This window comes from Poecile atricapillus, chromosome 26 (genome assembly GCF_030490865.1).
Source record: "Poecile atricapillus isolate bPoeAtr1 chromosome 26, bPoeAtr1.hap1, whole genome shotgun sequence".
Lineage (NCBI taxonomy): Eukaryota > Metazoa > Chordata > Aves > Passeriformes > Paridae > Poecile > Poecile atricapillus.
Window position 1 is genome coordinate 5,242,542 of NC_081274.1, and position 16,569 is coordinate 5,259,110.

At 51.9% G+C, this 16,569-nt stretch overlaps 3 protein-coding genes across 3 annotated transcripts in view; 2 read left to right on the plus strand and 1 right to left on the minus strand.

The window, feature by feature from the left end:
- The window catches only part of LOC131588627 (zinc finger protein 239-like), a 369,862-nt gene that overhangs the window by 177,624 nt on the left and 175,669 nt on the right, over positions 1-16,569 (plus strand). The window lies entirely within an intron of this gene.
- Positions 1-16,569, plus strand: part of LOC131588459 (zinc finger protein 239-like) — an 88,637-nt gene that overhangs the window by 58,033 nt on the left and 14,035 nt on the right. The gene's annotated exons all lie outside the window — the stretch shown is intronic.
- LOC131588610 (zinc finger protein 239-like) lies at positions 1,653-5,509 on the minus strand. Its single transcript, XM_058857560.1, has 3 exons — positions 5,016-5,509; positions 3,750-3,792; positions 1,653-3,563 (listed from the first exon to the last, which is right to left on the minus strand). The coding sequence occupies exon 3, from the start codon at positions 3,561-3,563 to the stop codon at positions 2,838-2,840; it is 726 nt and encodes a 241-aa protein (XP_058713543.1). The 5' UTR covers positions 3,750-3,792; positions 5,016-5,509; the 3' UTR covers positions 1,653-2,837.

Here is a 16,569-nt window from a genome sequence, read left to right on the forward strand (position 1 = left end):
TCTGTCCGGGCCGCTGCTCTCGGGGCACAGAGAGAGGACCGGCCGTGCTCCTCCAAACCTCCCTGGGAATCAGCCCAGAGCCCTCAGCCTTCCTTCTGCCCATCCCCGGGGCCCCTTGTCCCTCCCAATGGCTCCCGTGGCTCTCCCAGTCCATCCCAGCCTCTCCCAGTCCATCCCAGTGACCCCAAATGACATCCGGGTCCATTTCGCGTCTCCGTGGATCTGCAGCCCCTCAGCCAATCAGATCGCGTCTCTCTGATGACTCATCAGTTGCCGGGCAGATCCACAGAGCCGAGAGCCCCGCACTGGACTCGGCCTCCCAGTGCCGCGCACTTCATTCCCAGTCCCTCCCAGTGCCACCACAGTCCCGCCCAGTGCCATCACAATCCCGCCCAGTGCCACCACAGTCCCGCCCAGTGCCATCACAGTCCCTCCCAGTGCCACCACAGTCCCGCCCAGTGCCACCACAGTCCCGCCCTGAGGCCCCAGCGTCCCTCCCACTCCTTTTTAGCCCATTCCCAGTCTCTTCCGAGTTCATTCCCACTTCACTCCCCAACCTCCACACTCTCTTCCAGTGTCCCAGTATCCACTCTCATCTCTTTCAGTGCCACCCCAGTCCCTGCCAGTCCATTTCCAGTCCCTCCCAATGCCACACCACTTCTCACCCATCTCTCCCAGTTCCCCTCCAGCTGATCCCAGTCTGTCACCGTTTTCTCCCAATGTCCCCGGCGTGTACATCTCGCTGGTGCCCTGGAGCTCCCAGCCCGGCCCCGGCTGCCTGCTCTGCTCCCTGATGGATTTCTCCCCTGCCCACATCCAGCTGAGCTGCTCCCAGGGCCAGCAGCAGCTCTCGGGCCACGTGCTGGCCACTGCCGTGCTCCCCAGCGGGGACTGGAGCCAGCAGCTCCTGGTGCTGCTGGAAACCGCCCCCGGCAATGCGGGCTCAGCTCCAGCTGCCAGGTGGAGCACGTCAGCCTGGAGCACCCCCTGAGCCGGCACTGGGGCACGGCCCGGCCCCCACAGCGCCGGGGGCAGCGGGGGAGGCACTGGGGGGGCCCAGAGGGGGATTGGGGTGTGCTGGGAGGAACTGGGAGGGAGTTTGAGATGGCCTGGTTTAAACTGGGGAAGGGATTGAGGTGCTCAGGATGGCTGTGAAGGGGTTTGAAGGATGTTGGGGAGGGTGGGATGGGGTTCTGGGGGTCCTGGTGGACACTGGGAGGGAGTTTGGGGGTGCTGGGTGTCACTGGGAGGGATCTGAGTGAGCCTGGAGGAGCTGGAAGGAGATTGGGGATTGGAAAGCAGGGATTGGGATGAGGTTGGTTGAGCTGGGAAGAGACTGGGAGGAGCCTTGATGAGTCCTGGTGGGGCTGGGAAGGGACTGGGAGAGGGTTTGGGGGTTCTGGGGCAGTGGGGGGAAATTGGGAGGGGGCTGTGGGATCCTGAGAGGAACAGGAGGGGCTCTGGTGGGTCCTGGGGAGGCTGGGAAGAGACTGGCAGTGATTTAACAAAAAAATTGCGATATTGATTCAGTATCAACATCGATCTGTTAATGGACAAAAAACCTCTCCAACAGTTTAAAGTTACAAAGTGGATGTTTAATCACAGCACTGGGTGAGTGCAGGAGTCATCCCCTTAATACACACTGCAAGTTGACAAAAGATTCCAGTGTCTATTTATTTACCAAAGTCTTAAATATCCAAAATACTAATACATATTAATACTAATACATATTCATAATGCTAACACCTCCCATGCTCCACTTTGGATTAAAATTCATGGTAATGAGTTTAAAAAGTCATTATGCCTGCGTGGTGGGCTCCCTAATTTGAGGAGGGGGTCGTTTTGGTGAGGAGGGGTCATCAAGAGATGAAGGAAAACCGCTCTTCCTCACTCTCACCTTTCTACCTTTACAATGGTTGACATTACAAATGACATTTGGTACAACTCCAGTTTCCTCCCTTGTGACTTTTAAATGGGTTTCCAGATGTAAGGTCTGTGATCTTCCTGAACCCGTTTATCAGTTTCTCTTTTCTCATTATAAGCACAGCTGAACACACATACAATGAAAAGGAATTTTTTACCTAAGTCTAAGATTCATTATCTCAAATCCTGCTTCTCACTCAATCATTAACTCTAACTAGTTCCAGCAAGGCCTATCTCTAGCTAAGATCTCCAATTTTTCTAAAATACCTGATTTTTTAAAATCAGTGACTCCAAAGGAGGTTTCAGAGGGTCCTGGGTGGGCTGGGAGATATTGGAAAGGTCCTTGGAGGGGCTTGGGAGGTCTGTGAGAAGTTTTGGGGGTCCTGACCTCTGCAGACCCCCCAGGGATGCTGTCAAACGCTGCCCACAGCAAGATGCTGATGGGGATTGGAGTCTCTGTGTTGGGCTTCGTCTTCCTGGAGATGGGGCTCGGCTTCTGCCTGTGCAGGAAGGTGAGGGGGGGTCCCGGGGGTCGTGTCCTCTCTCCCAGAGAGCGAGTGTGCTCCCCTCGGGGCCCCCCAAGCCCGGTGTCATCCCCTTTTCTCTGCCCACACAGCTCCTGAAGCAGGGGCAAAAGGTTCTGGAGGATATCAAGTCAACAGTTCCCATTGTCATTCTGTATCCTGTTGGATTTTCATTCCCCTGTGTTCATCCAGGTGCCCACAGGGAGCCAGGAAGATGTGGAGCCTCCCAGCCAGGTGTCTTCCCAACACGGATCACCAGGACCACGGATCACCAGGGCTCTGCCCAACGGGGGTCACTGGGGATCATCCAACGCCGATCCTCCCATGGGGGATGGAGCTGGAGCAGCGCACGAAGCTCTTCCCGCACTCGCGGCACTCGCAGGGCTTCCCTTACTGGTGCCTCCGTTGGTGTTTGGTCAACTCAGAGCTCTGTGAGAAGCTCTTCCCACACTGGGGACACTCGTAGGGCCTCTCCCCACTGTGGATGCGCCGGTGGACGGTGAGGTTGGAGTTGCGGTTGAAGCCCTTCCCGCAGTCAGGGCAGCGGAAGGGCCTCTCCTCTGTGTGAATCCGCTCATGTAGGAGGACACTGGAGCTGCGCTGAAACCTCTTCCCACACTGGGGACACTCGTAGGGCCTCTCCCCAGTGTGGATGCGCTGGTGTTTTCTCAGGTTGGAGCTCCACCCAAAGCTCTTCCCACATTCCAAGCAGGTGTAGGGCCGTTCCCCTGTGTGGATCACCTGGTGTCTCATCAGGTCAGAGATATCTCTGAAACTCTTCCCACATTTCCCACACTCATAGGGTCGTTCCCCAGTGTGGATCGTCTGGTGTTTGCACAGGCTGGAGCTGTGGCTGAAGCTCTTCCCACATTCCCCACACTCGTAGGGCTTTTCCCCAGTGTGGATCCTGTGTTGCTCGATCAATTGGGAGCTCTTTCTGAAGCCCTTCCCACATTCCAAGCACTTGTGGGGCTTCTTCCCCAGCTCTGAGCTCTGGCTGGATCTCTGGCCGTGTTCCTGGCACTGGGGGGATCTTTCCTCTCTGCAGCTCCCTGGGCTGGGTTTGCAGACCCTCCTTGTGTGGGATCTCTGGGGCTTTTCCTCCACCTCTTCCATCTGGACACAGTTTGGGAAGGAAAATTCCTGGTTAGGAGGAAAAGGAGAGGAGAGCGCCTTGGGCTGAGGGTTTCTCCTTGCCCAAGTTCATCTCAGAAATTCATTGGGCATCTTGTGTCTGTAACAAAGCAAAGCACCAAGATTCAGCCCAAACATCAAAACAATGATGAAAAAGTACCCACGCACCAAATTCAGTCAAAACCCCCTCCGGAATACAAAGATTCAGCCCCTGCAAAAAAACAAAGCACCAATATTTAGCCCAATGAAGTTAAGAAACACCAAGATTCAGCCTCATCAAAATCGTGGATCCCCTCCCCAGTTACCTCCAGGGCAACACTCCCGGGACTGCACATACAGGGAGGGTGGAACCTTGTCCTGCTTCCTCTTCCTGCTCCTCCTCCTCCTCCTGTGTCCCTACTATTCCTCACACTCCACTTCCTCCTACTATTTCTCCTCCTGTACAATCCCACCTTCTCCTTCCACGTGCATCCTTTGACCATTTTGTTCCTCAGCCCTGCTTCTCCTTCCCTTCTCCTCCTGCCCCCAGGCCCAGCACCCACTGCCGCCTCCCTCTTCCCCCCCAGTCCCACAGCATCCCACCGCAGGGGCACGGATGGAGCTGGGCCAGCTCGGCCTGGGGCAGCGCTGGGCTCTCGGCCGCTTCCGCCCGCACTCGCTCCCCACTGCAGCCGCTCCCGCCACCACAGCGCGGGGGGGCCCGGCCTTGGCGCTCCCCCCTCCCACCTCCCCAAATTCCCCTCAAGGGGGGCGCCAAGGCCCGGGGGGGAGGGGCGCAGCTGGGCTCCAGCTGGGGAACGCTGGCAGCTGCGGCTCTGCCTGGACACTGATGAGTCATCAGCGCCGCGCGCTCTGATTGGCTCAGCCCTGCCTGAGCCCTGCGCCTGCACCAAGGGGGGACACCCTGCTCCAGGGGGGATGGCCCCAAAACGGGGGAACCCCAGCAAAGGAACAACAACAAAGGCTCTTTACAAACTGATCCCGTCAACCTCATTGCACATAGGGCCAGGGACGTGGACATAAGGAAGTGACAGGAGGAGCCATCAGCTGCACAAAATGTTATTAATTGATGACACAGACTGCTGCTCAGCCAAGGTCCTGCTAAATTCATCAACTTCCAGAAGAACAACAAAGACTTAACACAGCCATCAATATCCTTAGCTATACAAAAGTGGGGTGCATATCAAGGGGGTATGTAGGAGGTGCATTGGGAAGTCTGTACCTCTCCAGTACTTCAGCCAATGGGGAAAGGGAGAGGGAGATGTGACCAAGAAAATTAGGATGAAAAGGAGGCTGTGTCTGCCAAAAACAGGAGAGACTCCATGGAAATTGTCCCATGGCCTCACCCTTTTTTATAAATGAAATTACTTTTACAGGACTCCTCTTTCTTCCTTGTGGACAGAAACCTCTGGGGATGTCAATTTTTCCACACACCTTGGGGCTCCTCCGCAATTCCTTCCACCGTCCGGGCCGGCGGGCACTGAGTGCAGCTGAAGGTGCCTCACCCAGTTTGGGGGATCGGCTCCCTCGGCTGGCGGCGGCACCGGGGATTGATTGGGTACCCGAGAGTGAGCAGGAGACAGACGAGGGACGGATCAGGGGGGCTCTCAAGAGTCAGCAGGGAGAGAGCACTGAAAATCTCAGCAGTGACTACAGTGGCATCTTCGGGGAGTAAACATGGCAGGGCACCCAGGGAGGGGACAAAAGGGAAAGCCAGAATGGGGTCCCAGCAAAAGAGATGAGGATCCCAAAATATCTCTCAAGGGTCCCTTGGGAGCATGTGGAGGTCGTTTGCACATTCTCCCAGAGGGAATTAAGGACATGGACACCCAGGGGGGCAATAAGGGAAGTCCAGAAGGGATTTAGACAACAGGGGATGGATGGTGTTGGTGTGCTGGGAAGGGATTGGCTGAAGGGGAGTGTGCAGGAATGTGGTTAAGGCAAGAAGCAGCAGGAGCAATCTATGGGGTAAGAAACAGGATGATGGAAAAGAAAGGGAAGAGAAAAAAATACTGAGGATTGGGATGTTTTTCAGAAGGGCCTTATCCTCAGAATTTGCCAGCTGACTCAGATCCTTTGTATCCCAGTTTTCCAGGACAGGAAAAGAAGGAGGTGAGGATTTCAGGGGGTTTCTCTGAGCTGGGAGCGGCAGGAGCGGGCGCAGAGCTGCGGCACCGGGAGCACGGGCTGGGGGCCTGTGGGGAGCTGTGGGGCCGGGCCGGGGCTGTGGGGCAGCCGGGGCTCAGCGCCGGGCGCTGCCTGACCCCAGCACCCCCCGGGCAGGGCCGGCAGTGGCCCCCGGCCCCCAGGAGGCTGCGGGACGCCCCGGCCGCTGCCCGGCCCCGTGGAGCTGCCGGCCCTGCCTGCCGGGGGGGCCGCCTTTGGACACTGCGGCAGGACAGGGACCGGCTCTGGGATACGGGCTGGGGAGGGGAGCCTCAGCACAGCCAGCACCAGGAAGGAACAGCTCAGAAATGGGGATTAGACCTGCAAGGATCCACATGATCTTTTAAGCATTTTGTGCTGGGTCCCTGCAGAAAGGAAGGATTTTGCAGAAAGCTCAGCAGCTGCCACACGATGAGCACCCACACGCACTGAGGGGGGCTGCAGCAGGGCCACAAGAAGCCCCTGCAGCACTTGCTCACAAAGGCTCAGCAGCTGAATGCAGCAAGGGATGAGCAAAAGGCCAAGCTGAAGGCAAAGGCCAGGGCACAGTTCCTACAGCCCCTGAGGGATCAAGCCCAGGGCCCAAGGGGGCCCCTGCACCCAGGGGACACCCTCGGCCACAAGCACCTGGCACAGGCATTGCCCTCCTGGCCAGGGGACAGCCCACCCAAACAGCCCCTGGCAAGGAATCAGCCTTCCAGCTGCAGGGCACAAGGACACTGCAAGCACAGACAGGAGCACCCTCAGCACCAGCAAGTCCAGCCCTTGATGGACACGGATTCTTAGCGCTCTCACAGCTCCCATTCCACCAGGGACCCACCACACTGCAGCCCTTGGGAACATCCAGGGTGGCTCTGGATCCAGAGGAGACCTTTCCTGATGGACACAGGGGCCTCTCCATCCACTCGGAATCTTACACCTAAGGGGGGAAAATTGTTAAGGAATATTTTAACTAAGGCACTAAGTGGGAAAGATGAGTGGGTGTGTTTGATTCAGCCACTATTAGGAGATGGGGGGGATAGGTTTGAAATGCAGGAATTTTTATTTGCTCACAATTGTGATTGTAATTTACTAGGGAAGGGATTTGATGGCTAAATGGGGAATGAAAATTAATGTTGCAAAAGGTGATACAGAGGCTGGTTCTGTTCTACCTCTGTGTCAAATGTCTGGCAGAGCCTAGGCTGAAGTGAACCCACAAGTGTGGGCAGCCCCAGGGAAATTGGCAAAATTAGATATGGAGCCTCTCCAAATTTCCCTCAAGCAACCAGGACAAGAGGTGTCGAAAAGCAATCCCCTGTTCCAAGGGAGGGAAGGAAGGGCTCACAGCCTGTCTGGGAGTCCTGCTCAAGGCACGGCTTGGGGAGCCAGGGATGGCTCCCTAGAATGCTCCTATACTGCCAAACAAGAAATCCAATGGAATCCACAGAATGCTGCAGGACCCAAGAAGAAGAAATGAGATGATGAAACCGAGGCACCCCACACTCTCAGATCCTTACACCATCCTCAACCAGGGGCCCTCCTCACACTGCTGCCATTCACAACTTGATGCAAAAGATGCTTTCTGGGGATCTGCCCACTTCCAGAGGATGCAAACTGAATTCTGCCTTGGGCTGGCAACAAGAGGTAGAAGGGAAAATGCTCAAGACATGGATGGTCCTTCTGCAGGGATGCACGGAAGCACCGGCCTGATTGGGGCAAGCCTTGCAGGAAATATCAAAGGAATTGACCTCACCCCCAGGGACTGGCTTAATGCAGGATGTGGATGACTTGATCCAGTCAGGAGGACAAGGAGAAGAGGTAGAGGAAGCCTCTGTGAAATGGCTTCATTTTCAGGCTAAAAAGCGGCTTTGAGTATCTGAAAAAAAAGGGCAAATGGTAGAGAAAATAGTTAAATATTTGGGAACTATTTTGACTGAAGCTTTGTCTTGCATTGACCATGAGAGGGTTCAGGGAATCTCAGAAATAATGTTCCCTAGGACTAAGAAGGAACTGCAGCAATTCTTAGGATTAACAGGGAATTGTAGGAGGTGGATTGAGGATTCTCTCCTCTCGCCAGAACATTGTGTGACATTTTACTCCCAGGTATTCTCAATTTTATGGGGTGGACATAAGAAAGAGAACAAAACTTAACAAAATGAAAAAAATAAAATGATTGATGCCCCAGCCATGGCTCTTCCAGACTCAGAAATCTGAATTGGAAGGGAATATTAAACAGGCCACCCCTGAGCCTGCACTGAAGGCAACGCAGCAGCAGCCAGGGCTCCCCAGCGGGGGAAGCCCCTGGGCCTGCCCACAGATCCTCTGCTCAAATCCTCGGCCTGGCCACCCTCCTTTGCCATCTCCAGCCACTGCGGGACAATCCTTGCTCTCACTCTTGCAGCTTCAGCCCTTTCTGTGCCTGCCCTCGCCACAGCTGCTGGGGAAGGCACCGGGACAATTCCACTCTGCCTCTCAATTACACTCACACTCTGCCCTGCCTGGGATTAGCTGCTGCCAAAATAGACCAACTTTAAAATGGCTTCAAATCTTATTTCTCTGCTCACACTAGGTTTGCCTTTTGTCTTGGGGAAAGGAATTTTAATGTTTCTTTGCCAGCACTCAGCAGAGATTAAATTAACATCTCAACAGACTGGGAATAGCCCAAAAGATTCCCCACCAAGATAACGACCATCAACAAAACATCAACACCCAGCAGCAAACATCAACCAACATCTCCCCCAGACACTGCCCCAGGCACAGCTGGAGACACCTGGTCTGGAAAAGGCTGAGCAGGAAATCCAGGAGTGCCCACCTAATTCACATCACAGGCACAGAAATCTGGGTGCCACAGGAAACCAAATCCTAACAACTCCACACCTTCAAACCAATGAACATTAAACCAATGGATTTCTATGGGGTCAGACTGTGTAAATTTAGGAAAAATCTAGTCAAACTCATGTGTCATGGAATGATTTTCTTTGCACACCCCGCCTATGTGTGGATTTTATGATTTCTGATGCACATCCTAGGCCAGAAACACGTTGTGCCTTGACTCTCTAACACTAAAGACATTGTGGGAGAGTTTTTGATTTTTCCAAAGTTTCAGTGAAAGGATTACAGCATTAGATTATTTTTTTTTAATAATCCTGATTTTATATTGTCAGTTCAGTTTGGGCCAGGGCAGGGAGAATAAATTTTTAGGCTGAGAGAGAAGTAGGAAAAATTTCATTGCCTTGAAATTTTTTTGGGAATGTTTGTGCCTGGCTCATAGTGATGGCAAAATTTCTGTATGGGTTTTTGAATGTTCACATTTAGGCTGTTTCTGAAAAAACTAGAAGAGCATTAAAGGTGACCCTTTATCTCATAAACACTTATTAGAGTAACGTAAAAAAAATAAACCAAAACAAAAAACAACCACATTGTGGCACTGGCAAATGTGAGTCATCCCATGGCCTCCTGGGAAGAGAAGCTTTGTTCCAGGCAGTCAGGAGAGGAGCTTTAGAAATGCAAATTAACACTGATGGGACAAAGCCTGTACAATGGCCCAGGGGCTTCCTGCCTGCAGGAGGAATTGGAATAATTCCCTCTGCCCCTCAGCCCAAGCTCTGCCTGCTTGCACAGATGGAATTTGCACAGCTAAAGGCAGAGCCATTGTGAGGATATCTGACTCTGCAGCAGAAATTGGTTAAGCTGCAAAGGAAAACAGAAAATGGGGAATGTTGTGAAAACTTCACTAAAACAAGTGCGGGGGAATCATCCCTGTCCCCACTCCAACATGTGCTGTCACTGTCTATGTTATATAGGGTGTATCAGACCACTGGGGTTTATTTGCTACCACAAGTTCAGGGAAATCAGTTGGGAATCCAAGTATGTGATGATTTAATGAGAGAAAAGCTGACAACTGATGCAGCCCTGGCTGGAGGGAGCACCCAAAAGTGGGGAAAAGATGAATGGCCACCAGAACAAATCCTGCAACACCATGGACCATATCCTGGAACCCAAACAAAGTGATATCAGATACCAGAGAAACCATTAATCATTTCAATGGGATAATCAGATTACAGGATGTCATTGAATTAACACCCAACCACACAGCTCCAGCTCCTGACCTTCCTCCCAGCCAATCCACTCAGATGAGGAACACAACATTTCACCATGGGATGGGATCACATTATCTATTAGCAGAAGGAGGCAGAATTTGTGGAAAAGTAAATGATTCAAACTGCTGTTGACAAATAGATGAGAACAGATACCAAAGGAAACAAGAAAGCAGCTCACAAACCAGTCCAAATGAGGAAAGGATGGGAATGGGAAACGTTTTTCTGCTTTCCCGGCAGACCATGGGTTAAAGAAATGCCAGACAGAGCTCTCCCCCTTCAAACCTACACCCCAAAAATCCTGTAACTCAGGGATTCCTCCCAGAAAAAAATCTGCTAGGATCTTCCCAAACTTTGTGAAAGTAAGGATGAGACACCCAGACTGAGCAGGAGAGGCCTGGTACCCCCAAATCCAAGCATGGGGGAGGGGGTTGGAGATTGGAGGGATGATTGGGAAGGGGCAAGAGTGGGGAAAAAGAGAGGGCTGAAACCCCCAAAGTGTGGGGGAAGGTACTGGGAAACCCAAATTACATTGAGAGGGGTCAATGGACTGGGGAAAGGATGAGAAAGGCAGAGAGAGGAGAGGGAAAGGTGGGCTTGGGATGAAAGAAATGCAGCACTCGATCCCTGGAGCGATTCCCTGCGGCTTGTGGGGAGGAAGATCCGCATTGGGGGGTCCCCAAGCCCCCTGCCCATCCCATCGTGTCCATCTCGCTGGTGCCCTCGAGCTCCCCGCCCGGCCCCGGCCGCCTGCTCTGCTCCCTGATGGATTTCTCCCCTGCCCACATCCAGCTGAGCTGCTCCCAGGGCCAGCAGCAGCTCTCGGGCCACGTGCTGGCCACTGCCGTGCTCCCCAGCGGGGACTGGAGCCAGCAGCTCCTGGTGCTGCTGGAAACCGCCCCCGGCAATGCGGGCTCAGCTCCAGCTGCCAGGTGGAGCACGTCAGCCTGGAGCACCCCCTGAGCCGGCACTGGGGCACGGCCCGGCCCCCACAGCGCCGCCAGGGGCTGCCAGGACACGGAGGGCATTTGGGGCTCCTGGGCTTAACTGGCAGCCCCTCCTTGAGAACCCCTCTCCCCCTGTCCCAGCTCCCCTCATCCCCCTCTCCAAGCTCTTTCCCACCGCCTCCCGGCCCCGCTCCGCTCACCCCACAGCTCCTCGCCAGCAGCCGAGAGATGCAGGAGGAGGGGAAGGAGGAGGAGGAGGAGCGGGAGGAAGAGGAGGGGTAGAGGAGGAGCAGGAACTGCAAGAGGAGCAGCAGAGGAGGCCCCACGTGCGTCCATCGCTCTCTGGATCTGCAGCCCCTTCGCGCCGGGAGCATCGGGCCCCGCATCCCGCAGCTCACCGGGGACGGGAACCTCGCCCCGAAGGTCTTGGGCCGTCCTGGCAGGATTTGTTTGAAGGGGAAGGGATATTTGGAGCTCACTCCAAGTATCTTTGGGGACCCCTGTTCCTTTTTCTGGGGCCGGGCCGGGCAGAGCGATGTTTGGATCTTGCAGGACTCCAAAGCTGACCTGAGATGCCCGGTACCGGCAGGGGGAGGGGAGCAGCGAAAAGGGGGGAGCCCCGGGAGTCCCGGAGCCTGAAATGGGGGCCTGGAGAGGGGGGACCCCGAGAGCCGGGAGGGAGGGGAGCCTGGAGAAGGGGCAGCCCGGAAAAGGGATGAGCCTGCACAGGGGGAAGCCCTGGGACACCAAAGTGGGGGCCCCACAGAAGGGGAACCCCAGGGAGGGATTTTTTCCTCTCAGTCCTGATGCTTTGGAGACTTTCATGGACACAAGACACCTGATGACTTCTAGAGATGGACTTGGGCAGGAGGAACCCTGAATCCTAGGTGGTCACCCCTTGTTTTTCTACCCAAACCAGACTTCTCATGCCCAAGCATTAGACAAATGGAGGAGAAGGAGGCAGAGAGGAAGATGCTCTGGGAACCCCAGGCAACAACAGTCAGTACAATAGTGGAGGCAAAAGCATTATCAGCAAATACATCTGCCCAGAGGGCAGAACTGGTTGCTTTATTCAGAACACTAGAATTAAGTGAAGGGAAAAGGGTAACATATGGACTGACTCAAAGTATGCTTTTGGAGTGGTGCATGTACATGGGGCACTGTGGAAAGAAAGAGGACTGCTGTCTTCTCAAGGCACACACATTAAACATCAAGATGCAGTCCTGCAATTAATAAAAGCAGTATAAAAGCCTGAGCAAGTAGCAATCATGCACTGCAAAGCTCACCAGTCAGGAAGCTCCAAAATTCATGAGGGAAATCAGAAAGCAGACTGGACAGCCCGACAAGCTGCTCGAGAAGCGCAAACTGCAATGGCATTGATACCTTTAAAAACTAATGTATCTCAATTCAATTTACCTCCAGAACCAAAATATTCAATAGAGGATGAGAAATTGGGATGCTCACTGAATGCACAGAAGAATTCAGAAGGGTGGTATGTGACTACACAGGGACAAGCAGTGGTACCCTCCTTGACAATGAGGGAAATTCTACAAATTAAACATAATGAATGTCATTGGAGTGCAGAGGCACTGATTAAATTGATAAAACAAAATTTAATTTCAGTATGGATGTTAAAAATCCAAAATCATTAATGTCAAAATGTGAAATTTGCTTAAAGAACAATCCAGTGGCTAGACGACAGGCACAATTAGGGAAAACCAGGAGATCATTGGCAAGTAGATTTTGTAGAATTACCAAGAACTCGAGGATACAAATATCTATTGGTAGGGGTTGACACATTTTCAGGATGGCCAGAAGCTCTTCCCTGTCGCACAAATCAAGCAAAGGAGACAGTCAAGTGGTTACTGCAAGAAATCATTCCAAGATTTGGGGTGCCTCTAGGAATATCATCAGATAGGGGCCCACATTTCACAGCCACAGTAGTGAGGGAGGCGAGTAGGTTGCTGGGAATAGCTTGGGATCTCCATACACTATGGAGACCCCAATCCAGTGGACAGGTGGAGAGGATGAATCAGACATTGAAGAGGCAAATCAGCAAAATATGCCAAGAGGCTAAATTGCAGCAGCCACAAGCTTTACCAATAGCACTGCTGAGGATTTGGATAAAGCCTAGAAGCGGGATGTCAGTCAGTCCTTATGAGATATTGGATGGGAAACCATATGAATCCCCTGAACCTAATCCAAATGTACATGTTACAGGGAAGCAAGAGGTGTAGAATTATGTTCTGCCTCTTGGAAAAGCTCGAGCTCGACTTCGGAGCACCCTTGTGTGGAACAGGCCGCTGACTCTTGAGAATCCAGTTCATGACATCCCCCCGGGAGATGAAGTGTACGTTAAAAGCTGGAACGAAGAACCATTAAAAGAAAGGTGGAATGGACCCTATCAGGTACTGTTAACTACCTTGACAGCAGTCAAAGGAGCTGGACTGGATCTCTGCATACATTACACCAGAGTGAAGAAGGTTTCCCCTGCACTGTGGACTGCACAAACTGTAGGGCCAACAAAGCTGCAGATAAAGCGGGTTTGATTGTTTCAAATGTCTAGGTTGCTGGTGACTGTAATGGTGATTTTTTTATGGCCTTCACTGCCATCAGTTGGAATCAAAGTTACCTTGGGATGTGAAATGCAAAAGGATCAGCTGACAACTCTTCATTTGAGAATGAAGAGGGATGTGGGGGTGCAGCCAGAAACACAAGTGATAAAAGTCTCTAATACTATTCAGGCAGAAAATGGGATGATTAGATTAATTAAAGATTTTGCCAAGATGCAAAACAGCAGCAAAATAACTGCCTGTCTGCCAATACCAAAGGCAGCAGGAGACCCAATAAATTGGGGAATTATAACATCAAAATTCCCTGAAATACAAAAGAATAAAAATGAAAATGTGAGCTATGTATTGCAAATAGATTACGAGTACCCAAATAAGACAGTGTTTGAAAATGCTGTGAAGCCAAAGTATTCATCTACATGGGACTGTCATGAAAATGGAGGAAAGTATGAACCAAAACTAGGCTGGGATGGGGGATTAGGGAATTATGGATGGTGTTATGAAAAGATAGCAAAGGTCATTAAAGAACAGATTTCAGTATCAAAGTGGAAGTGTGAAGGACAGGAAGGAAAAGATCGGGCTGAAGCTTGGGACAGTGCATGGTCAATGAGTGTGCTTCAGAAATTCCAATCTATGGCAGATAGCCCTTGGTGCATTAAGTGGGAAGGCTCTGAAAATGAAACAGATCCAGGGGTATGGAACACTGCAACCAGTAGTAGAATGGAGGCAGACAAAGTGAATTGGTGGGTATGGAACAAAACTTAGGACTGTACTTCTGATGATGAAGAAATAAAACAAATGCCACCACTAGTGATAGCTCTGCAAATTGGATGTGCCTGCAGAGGAATCAAACATAAACAAGGTGAAATAAATGACAAGATAGGACAAGTGATCCAAAAGGTAATATGTAGCACAAGTACAATTCAGAGTCCAGGCCAATTTGGATGGGCAGCAATCGATGGCACCTGGACAACACATTTGCCTGTAGGTGAAAAAGTAAAAGAGATTACTTTAGGCCTCCCCACCTTATGCCCAATTTGGAAAAGGTCCCCATTCAAGGGAGAGCTGAACTTCTGCAAATAAGGACAAGACGAGAAGTTCAGGAGAACAAAACTGAAGATGAAAAAAGATGGCAGGAACCCTCCAGTAGTGTAAAATCTGAGTGGGCTCTGGAATCCTTGTTTGGTCCAATAGCAAATTATAACAATAGAAAGATGTTGTACAAACTTACAGGTCAGGTAGAAAGATGGGCAAGAGTTACCAAAGAGGGATTTAGAGAGCTAAATGTACAATTACAAGCCACAACTAAAATGACCCTGCAAAACAGATTGGCTTTAGATATGTTATTGTTGACAGAACACGGAGTATGCGGGTACCTAAAAGGACAAATTGATCACTGCTGCATCCACAGCCCAAATGGAACTGCAGATGTAGAACACGACATTAATCCATTAAAACAAATAGAACAGGAAGCACAGAAAGAGAGGGAAGATCTCACCACAAGTTAGTTAGATACAATTTTTGAAGGGTTGGGATGGAATGTGAGCTCCTGGATCAAATCTATTCTTGAGAGTCTGATAATCCTACTAATTGTGTTCTTAGCAATCTGGTTAATCTCTGCAGTTCTAAAAGGAGAGACAAAGAAAAGAGTATCCTGGAACCAGAAGATAATAAAGGCGCTGACATGGGACAGAGATCCACATCCGCATTTGTCATCTCCAAGTCCTCCAGAGTGTAACAACGCTTACGACAACTGTGGATTCGAAGATGAACATCAAGTATAAACTCAGAAAAAGGACTGTATATAGTGAAAGCATTACACTTATTATAGCAAAGTGAAATATTTTCAAAGGGGGGAAATATGTTACTATGGGATTAAATGTTTCTGAAAATGTTTCTTAAAATCATGTAGAGGTAGGCCACAACAGTGCTTGGTATTAGGGATGGACTAGCAAGCTGAAATGTTTACGGTAACGGGAACTGGTACTTGGGGTCTCCAAGATACCCACCCAGAGATAAGATTCGGACATGTTCGTGCAAGGATGAATTAAGTCTCATGAAGCAATATGGACAAAGTTAATGAAGCAATATTGATAAGGTTGTTATAGTGATTACTGCTACAGCTGAAATTGTAGAAATATGTGCACTTTGGATAAAGATGATGGAGCTAGATTTGGGTTGCTGATACCCCTAGTTCCTGCACGCTTCAATAAAGCACCTGCATATAACCAGTCTGTGATTATGTGTGTTCCTGAATGCTAACAAAGACAGATCAAAAACTTCGAAAACACCAAAAATCTGATATCACCCAAAATACAAATATTCTGCCCCCACAAAAAAACAAAGCACCAACATTCAGCCCAATAAAGCTCAGAAACTCCAAGATTCAGCCCCGTGAAAATCGTCCATCTCCCTGCCCGGGCACTCGCTGCATGGGGGGGTGAGGGGGGCAATGAGGCCGGGCCGGAGCAGGGGGTGCCTGAGAGAGGCCCCGAGCCCGGGGGAAGCCCCTGCAGAGCCATGGAAGTGGCTCCTGGCCGGACTCGGGGATCCCCCTGGCGATCCCCGCTGGAGCAGCCTGGTCCTGAGGGACTCTGGCCCCTGCCAGGGACCCCAGGCTGCAGCAGGACAAGGATTCCTGTCCCTCAGGGGGAGGCACTGACATGACCTGACTGTGACCCCCATCCCTGTGCCTCTGGGCGGGGAGGGGGACGGAGAGGGGCAGAAAGTTAAGCCCGGGAAGGAGGGAGAGCTGGGGGGAAGATGGATTTCCGTAGAAATTACGTTGCTTCTCGTCTTCTTGTTCTGACATGCTTGATAATAAATTCAATTAATTTAAACCCAAGTCAGGTGTGCTGTGCCCGTGACCAAGGATTAAACTCTCCCCACCCTCATCCAGACCCCCGAGCCTTCCCTTGTGTGTTCTGCTCCCCGCCCGGGACAGGAAGGAGAGTCACACAGTTTTGGCCTCGCTCCGGCATGCCCTGCTCCATCCCGGACTCACCCCCAGTTCGCAGCGCCCTCAGCTCCCGGGCACCCCGAGCTCCCGGCGCTTCAGCGCAGCGGCGCTTCCTTGGCCTCCTGCCCGGGCCGGGCCCAGCGCCGGGGCCGCTCCTCAGCCCAGGCTAACGAGAAATGGCGGAGCTCAGCCCAAGCCAGGCGAGTCCGTGCCGTGTGCAGAGCCCGCCGCTGGCTGCGATTGGCTGCTTCTGCCGTCACTCGTGGCTCT

Excerpts from the sequence above, each read along its gene's own strand:
- LOC131588610 (XM_058857560.1), bottom strand. The coding sequence starts at position 3,563 with ATGGAAGAGGTGGAGGAAAAGCCCCAGAGATCCCACACAAGGAGGGTC.